The sequence below is a fragment of the Arachis hypogaea genome, chromosome 19 (assembly GCF_003086295.3).
Source record: "Arachis hypogaea cultivar Tifrunner chromosome 19, arahy.Tifrunner.gnm2.J5K5, whole genome shotgun sequence".
NCBI lineage: Eukaryota > Viridiplantae > Streptophyta > Magnoliopsida > Fabales > Fabaceae > Arachis > Arachis hypogaea.
Genome location: NC_092054.1, coordinates 88,282,004 through 88,290,848, shown reverse-complemented (window position 1 = coordinate 88,290,848; position 8,845 = coordinate 88,282,004). Strand labels below are relative to the sequence as shown.

At 40.3% G+C, this 8,845-nt stretch overlaps 1 protein-coding gene across 1 annotated transcript; it reads right to left on the bottom strand.

Moving 5' to 3' along the window:
• Nucleotides 1-8,383: 8,383 nt before the first annotated feature.
• Nucleotides 8,384-8,845, bottom strand: LOC112778505 (uncharacterized). Its single transcript, XM_025822814.1, has one exon. The coding sequence runs from the start codon at nt 8,843-8,845 to the stop codon at nt 8,384-8,386; it is 462 nt and encodes a 153-aa protein (XP_025678599.1).

Genomic DNA, 8,845 nt, shown 5'->3' with positions numbered 1-8,845 from the left:
TGTTTGCTAAGCTTTAATAGATCCATGCACCGAAAAGAAAATGCCCTGATTGCTTTCTTCTTAGAATTGTACTTCAATATTCTTGGTGCCTTAGGCACAGTCGCATCATGGACCATCATATTTCCAAAAAGATTAAAATATGAAGTAAACTTGTTACTTTATCTATTTAACTTTTGAGGACCGTTACACATATACAAGTTTTTTTGGTATACAAGTTTATACAAGTTAGTTTAAACTCAATAAAAATAATTCTCAATTTAGATTGCGTGTAAAAACATGCTTTTTTAAAATTCAAACAAAGGTCAAGATTTCTCAAAAATCTCTTAAAATTATCTCAATAAAAATAATTCTCAAATAAAAATAATTCTCAATTTAGATTGCGTGTAAAAACATGCTTTTTTAAAATTCAAACAAAGGTCAAGATTTCTCAAAAATCTCTTAAAATTATCGTAAAAAGTGAAGGAAGTAGTAAAGCTGAATTCAAAAAAGATTATGAGAAAATAACATAAAAAGATGATTATGCACAATTTATCAGCACATATATACTGAAATTTCTTAAACAATACATTTAAATATTTTCGTGTTACACTGAAATTTGCTGTAAATATAGTAAAATGTTATCTCTAATGTTGCATTTTTTTTCTACTTATTTTTTTTTATTTCTTTCTTTTTCTTTTAGTTGAATGAATATAAGTTCATCCTATTCCAAGTAATTTTGCAGCATTATGTGTTTCTTCTTCTTCTTTGTTTGATTTTTTTAGTTTTTATTCTTGTTAAGAGAGTAAAATAAGAAGAAACTTGAGAAGATAAAACAAGAAAAAAAAAAGGAGATGATGAAAAAGAAGAAGAAGAAACAGTAGAAGATGAGGAGGAGGGAGAAGAAGAGTTTTGAATTATCCAGAACTTATCAGCACACATACATAAAAAATTCTTAAACAATACACTTAAATATCTTCGTGTTACACTGAAATTTGCTGCAAATACAGAAAAATACTTTCTTTAATGCCGTACTCTTACATTACATTCAATTCAAATCATCAACGATGAACAACAATTTTCACAAACAAAAACATTATTCACCTACTAGAATAAGAAACTACTAACAAAAACATTAACTAGAATCAAACTACTCCTCAACCACTTGATTAGATTCAAAACAATAATCAACTTCGCTCTAGTTCAATTGAAAATTTGATTTTGAATTATTCATTATCTTTAACAATAAGATAACTGTTCAGAACTGATTTTAGAGCTTGATTTCAATAATGTAGAGAACGAACAAAGAGAACGCAGAGATGACAGAGAACGTAGATAAAACACGTTGAGAAAATTCAAAAACGGAAACGAAATCCTTTCGAAAAAGACAGTTATATATTTGCGTGTTGATTGAAAAGTTGGTTAGATAATGGCGCGGGAGGTGAATTAGGTTAAAGAGACTTCTATGAATTTGTATGGAATAATGATTTGTTTGTGGAGAATATTTGTTAACTATATTAGTGTCAAACTGTCAATTACTTATGTAAAAATGTAACCGGCTAGGTTTCCGGTTGAGTTGACATTTTTTGTCGGAAAGAGGTTGAGTTAGACATTTTATTTCAAATTTTATTTGCAATAGCCAGGTTACAAGTTTCACCATACTGTCGCTACCAATGACAACAGAATTGTAGGATTTTTTATTTAAATAAATTAAATAAATGTTTTAATTCCTGAAATAAATAATTATAAAAATTATTACATAAATCCGTCCTCCAGCAGTAAACGAGATATGTACAAGCTTATCTCGTTTAAACTTTAAATGAGATAAGGCTGGGGGACGACTATATATAGATGTAATTTACAGCGAGGTTCTTGGCCCCAGTTTGAACCTTTCGACTACTTTCTCCTCTCTTTTACCCCTTTCTGACCATATTATCGAGTAATACAAAGATGGTGCGCGCAGATACACGTGATCGGGACATCAATAGGCTGAATGCGACATGGCACTATGCTGGGCAACTGACTTTGTAGTTAGTTCTATTATCTTGAGTTTTATGTAATTCCATATATGTATAGCCATGGTTAGGGTACTTGCCAAGAACTAGAATAGAATTTGTATCATTAGGAATAGGTCACTGATAGAAATTAGTAATTCTAGGAATGTGGTTATTATTTTTTGGTAATTAAGTTGTTAACTACATAATTATTAATTTAGAGTTTAAATAATGGGGTAGTTGTTTTCCAATCATTGAGTCTAGTTTCTTGGTCACACGTTTCTTAATTTATTAATTTAGTTAGTAACTATCCAATTTTGATAATTAGATTATTAAGTTAAGTCAAAGTTTGATAGTTAGATTACTAATTACTTTACTAAATGTTTTAATTTCACGTAACGCAATGAGAAAATGTGTATTAGTTAAGAAAGTACATATTAATAGAAAATGTCATGTTGGCATAAATTCAGTTAGTACATATGTGTAAAATTCTGTTAAGCAAATGTATAGAATAGTCAAGAAAGTTTGATATGTTGATGGACCTATACAAATTTTTAATGACTGTGAAATCTTTTTCTTTGTCAGAGGCATCACCTACTCTTGTCCCAGCGAGTGAGTCACATGCTTCCTCCACCCGACGCCATCGTCTCGTATCTGAGGGAGGCTGAATTTGGTGACACGGTGCCTCTTGGGAATTTCGTATTCGACAAATCCCTAATTACGTCATTCGTTGAGCGATGGCGTCTGGAGACCTACACATTCCATCTACCGTGGGGTGAGGCCACTATCAACCTGCATGACGTGGGGTACCACCTTGGGCTACGCACACATGGGGAGCCAGTTGAGGGGTGCTTTCGTGACTTTCAGAGGTGGTACAACACGGAGACGTGAGAGTTGGTGGAGCGACTGCTCGATGCCAGACCTCTGGTGGTTCCACTACAGAGGGCAGAGGAAGGAGTCGTTCTCGTTGAAGCTTGTATGGCTGTGGGACTGTGTTTACCATATGCCACCGACGGACGACTCGGAGACACTCCGACAGTATGTGAGGTGTTACATCTTGTTACTGATCAAAGGCTAACTGATCGTTGGCTGTGACTACTTTAGGACTTTGCGCGGTGCCGTGCGTTGTCTTGGGGCTCGGTAGTGCTTTCCTGGACATACCATTCACTGTGCTCTGTAGTACATCGAGGCACCATAGACATCGTCAGATGCACTCCACTGTTGATGTCCTGGATATACCAGAGATTTCCTCAGTGGTGTCCACCGGACTGAGGGATTTTCATATATCTTATAGCTGCGAGTTAACAATTGTTTATGTCTTTGTTATGTTTTGAATTTGTAACTTATTATGACATTTCGTAACATGAACTTGTGTTATTTTTGCAATTGGTGTCAGGTTGATAGGATTGATGCAGCAGAGCAGAGACCAGCATGAGGCGAGGGTTCTGCGATGGCGTCTAGCGATAGACCAGTTACGTTGGGACGCGATTAGCACTACGATTGAAACGATCATTGTTTTTAATTTAGTCCATTATATAGACTTTTTTGTTTAAATAAATTAAATAAAAGTATGTAGTTAGTGAATTTTGTGGTTTGGAACATTCTTTACTATTTGGGATATCAAATATTTATTTATTCTATAACTGTTGTTTCATTTTATTTGGATGCCGTACGATGACCTTGCTTTGCAGGCTCTATGCACCCTGTGGTTTGTCCAGAAGGCAGAGTGGGGGACATGGATGTCAGTCGTCCCCTCGTCTGCTTCAACATCATCTAATTTCACCAGGTTGACCGGGTGAAGCGCCAGTTCAATAGAGAGCAATCGGTGCCTGGCGTCTCGGTCAACGTCGACAGGTTTCTGACATCCACAGGCCAGCGCGAGGATGTGTGGTGGCCTGACAGACTTGATGAGTGGTACGCTGACTGGACGAGACATTTTGAGGAGGGCCGCAGGATCTCCATCCAGCCATGCTTTGAGTACAGGCCAACCCGGGAGTATAGGGATTGGTGGCGGGGAGCTTGCCGGGTTAGGCACCTATCAGGCCAGGACGTACTTGATGATCCGAGGCTAGCCGATTTACCTGTTGACATCCAGCCCACTGCCAGCCAGCCAAGGGACGTTCTCCACCTTCCCCAGAACGTATCCGATCGTCGTAGGTGTGCGAGGGAGGCTAGGGAGGACACCCTGTAGCCTGCTTGGAGGGAGAGGGGTGCCAGAGAGCGCAGACCAAGCAAAGGGGATAGGAGGGAGAGGGCCAGGCCTCGCCGAACATGATTGGATGTAGAGTCGGACGACGAGTCAGAGTTCGACAAACATGAGGATGATGAAGACATCCCTGTAGGTGGCGATGATTCACCCCCACCGCCATCTCCTCTACCTCCTCCACTACCCACACCGCGTGATCCATCTGGTTCAGGAGGTCAGCAGCATCATCGGGCCGTCTGGGACACCTCATCACCCAGATGGCATGATGCTGGGCCATTGAAGAGCGAATATTTTATACGCTTTCTGATGCTATTTTCCTAGTGTTTTTAGCATATTTTGTTAAATTTTGTTATGTTTTAGTAGGTTTTAGTACAAAATTCACTTTTTGGATACTACTTTGAGCTTTTGTATTTTTTGTATGAATTTAGGTGATTTTTGGGTAAAATTGGCAAGTTTTGGCAAAGTATGATTCAGAGGTGAAGAAAGGAGTGTAGATACTGTCATATCCTGACCTCTATACATTCAAACGAGCATTTCTGGAGCTACAGGGGTCCAATTGACGTGATCTCAATGGTAGTGGAAAGCTAACTTCTAGAGCTTTCCAGCAATATATAATGGTTTATGCTTTTCTTTGTATTGGACTGCCCAAATTAGGCGTTGAACACCCAAACTACCCTCTTTCTGGCGTTCAACGACCCAAAGGGACCAAACTACCCCCAAACTGGTGTTCAATGCCACAAGGGGAGCAAGGAAGCAACATATTTACAACGCCCACTCCTTCAAGTTGGATGCCAAGCTCAACCCAAACACCCACCAAGTGGGCGCAGAAGTAGATTTTTGCACCTTTAGCTTAGTTGATCACATTTTTGTAATTTTTAATTATTAGTAATATATTTTAGGCCTAGTATTTACTATAAATAGGAGAATTCCTTCTTCTTGAGGGCTAGGCCTTCCAGGAGGGAGAAGCACAGACATATTACATTACACCTTCTTAATGTGTTCTTTGTATGTTATGAGCAACTAATCTCCTAGGTTAAGGTTAGGAGCTCTGCTGATTCCCATGGATTAATATGATTACTTTTCTACTTCAATCTGTGTTTAATTTTATTCTATGATGCATTGTCATTCTTCATCCATATGAATCTCGAATTTACATGAGTTCCTTACGAGTCCTAACCCAGATAGTATTGAGCTACAACTTAAGGATGCATCACGGGTTCTAACAAGTTATCTTGGCTAATTGGCGTATGTGACATAAAACCTCGTTAGTCAAGGGTAATTGAGGTTCCTGTGGCTCTAAGGGCTAGAACCATAAGAGCATCAGTCTTTGATCCGAAAGATCCGACTTTGTCTGTGGCGTTTTGAGTAGGATCAGTAAGGAGATTGAATTGCGCGCCCTTCACCCTCTCCCAGATTGATCTAGTCTGTTCGGATGTTTGGTCTGGACAAGAGGAGATTAATGACCACGACCAATGGCTTAATCACTTACAGCCTTGCCATTTAAGGAATCATTCATCTTTGAAGTTGTTGGTATGACATGTTAATCCAGAAGAAGAAGCACCTCCGAAGCCTTATCTGACTTCTCATTACTGTCTCTATCTTAATTATTTGTACTTTTGTTATTGCTTGTTTATGCGCCTACAATAACTAAAAACTATCTTTCTATTCGCCTGACTAAGATTTGCAGGATAACCACAGCTTGCTCAATCCGACAATCCTTGTGGGATTCGACCCTCACTCACCTGAGGTATTACTTGGTCAACCCGGTGCACCTGCCAGTCAGTTGTGCGAGTCACAAAATTTGCACACCAGCCATCCAGCAGCTATCAGGAAGAGCAGATGGTTTAGGAGATATTCTTTGAGGATGCATTCCACCTTCATACTCGATGCTTGCAGCGGCACACCTGGCAAGTGCATGTCGGCATGGGTACTAGAGAGACTAAAAGAGTCCCCACAGTCACACATACCTGCTGCGAGTCGAACTCGGAAAGAATGTTGCCACCAACCCTCAAATGGCTCTAACCCTTCCACAAAAAACACGGAAGCTCGTCGATCACAATGAGTAACACGCATCTTTAGAATTCCTTCTCTGTTCTTCTCAATGGCTGCCATTAGCCTCTGGGAGAAGCGGTTTCCAGTAGCTAGTCGTGACTGCGCTTCCGTGCCTTTCATCACAAACAACTTTTGCAACCTCTCGTACGCGTTGCACACGATGGCAGAAATCGGCAAGTACTATGTACCCTTGAGAACTGCATTGATGCACTCCGACAGTTTTGTTGTCATATGACCAAATCACGGACCGTTGTCGCAGTGTTGCAGCCATATCTATTTGTTGAAACGACCAGCCCAGCCGCCATCTCTCGCGGCAAACCTCTTAGGGCATCCATGTACCACTCGTACCTAGCCTTGCTTGGACTATAAGTGGCATGTAAAAGGTATCGCTTTCCCTCGGTCGACTTGAAACAAGACATGAAGTTTGCGGCCATATGTCTAATACAATAAGCGTGGAACGCTGGTGCACGAAATTGTAGATCACACTTTTCACAACTCCGCACAACTAACGAGCAAGTGCATTGGGTCATCCAAGTAATACCTTACGTGAGTAAGGGTCGATCCCACGGAGATTGTCGGCTTGAAGCAAGCTATAGTTATCTTGTAACTCTTAGTCAGGAGATTAGTAATAAAAATGATTTTTGTTTTTGAAAAGTAAATAACATAAAATAAATGGTACTTGTGATTCAGTAATGAGAAGCAGGTTGAGGTTCTGGAGATGCTCTGTCATCTGAATCTCTGCTTTCCTACTGTATTCTTCTCCAAATGTGCATGACCTCCTTCCATGGCAGACTGTATGATCCTCTTGGATGAAAAATACTAGGCGCTGTCACTGCACGGCTAATCATCTGTCGGTTCCCACTAGCGTCGGAATAGGACCATTGTCCTTTTGCACACTGTCACTGCGCCCAACATTCGCAGGTTTGAAGCTTGTCACAGTCATCCCTTCTCGGATCCTACTCGGAATACCATAGACAAGGTTTAGACTTTCCGGATCCCAGGAATACTGCCAATTGGTTCTAGCCTATACCATGAAGGTTCTAACCTCCGGACTCGGTCCGTGGATCAGAAACCCAAGAGATACGCACTCAAACTGTCGCCCAATGACTACGTTGAGCTCAGATAGAACGGAGTGGTTGTCAGGCACGCGTTCATAGGGTTGAGGAAAATGATGAGTGTCACGGATCATCATATTCTCCATATTGAAGTACGAATAAGTATCTTAGAATAGAATCAAACGTGATTGAATAGAAAACAGTAGTAATTGCATTAATCCATTGAAATACAGCAGAGCTCCTCACCCCCACCTATGGGGTTTAGAGACTCATGCTGTCAAAGATACAATATGAAGTGTAAAAATGTCATGAAGTTCTCAAATGAATCTCTAAAAGTAGTTTTTATACTAAACTAGCAACCTAGGGTTACAAAAAATGAGTAACTAAGTACAGATAGTGCAGAAATCCACTTCTGGGGCCCACTTGGTGTGTGCTTGGGCTGAGCATTGAAGCTTTTTCGTGCATAGGCTGTTCCTGGAGTTAAACACCAGCTTTGGTGCCAGTTTGGGCATTTAACTCCAATTCTGGTACCAGTTTGGGCGTTTTACGCCAGAATTTTTAGGCTGACTTTGATCGCCAGTTTGGGCCATCAAATCTCGGGCAAAGTATAGACTATTATATATTGCTGGAAAGCCCAGGATGTCTACTTTACAACGCAATTAAGAGAGTGCCAATTGGGTTTCTATATCTCGATAAAATCTATTTCGAGTGCATCAGGGTCAGAATTCAACAGCATCTGCAGTCCTTTTTCAGCCTCTGAATAAGATTTTTGCTCAGGTCCCTCAATTTCAGCCAAAAAATACCTGAAATCACAGAAAAATACACAAACTCATAGAATTCCAGAAATGTGAATTTTTCATAAATACTAATAAAAATATAGTAAAAACTAACTAAAACATACTAAAAACTATGTAAAAATAATGCCAAAAAGGGTAAAAATTATCCGCTCATCAAACGCCCTAGGAGGTTGCCAACCACTATCATCAGCCCTGAAGGTAGCCTTAATCACCTGTGATCTATCAGAAATAATTAACAGGCCTTCTTGTGGGGTGACATGTCGTCTCAGATTAGTAAGAAAGAATGACCATGACTCTGTACTCTCAGACTCCACAATTGCAAAAGAATAGGGAGGATATTGCTATTGCCGTCTTGTGCCACTGCAATAAATAACACCCCGCCGTATTTGTGCCATCGATGGAAACAAACGGCTTGCAATGCTTGAAAGCCCAAAACACTTTGTTGAACACGACACAATCGCGGACCAGAAGGTTCCCATCGTAGTAAGGTACGGCCCTGAGCTCACAAATAGTTCCAACATAATAACTCTGCACTGCCTGCAATAGTTTCGGCACCTTGTTGTATGACTCCTCCCAATCCCCGTATATCTGCACAATTGTCTTTTGCTTCGTCGTGCAGAACTTTCCGTAGGAGGGTTTGAAGTGATAGCTCTGCCAGACTACACCTTGCAGGATAGGGATGCTGACGGATGGGTTTGACTGTATCAATGGCAGGATGACCTTGCAGATGAGACTATTGTCCAACTGTCGATGGTCTTGGGACAT

Excerpts from the sequence above, each read along its gene's own strand:
- LOC112778505 (XM_025822814.1), bottom strand. The coding sequence starts at position 8,845 with ATGTCCCAAGACCATCGACAGTTGGACAATAGTCTCATCTGCAAGGTC.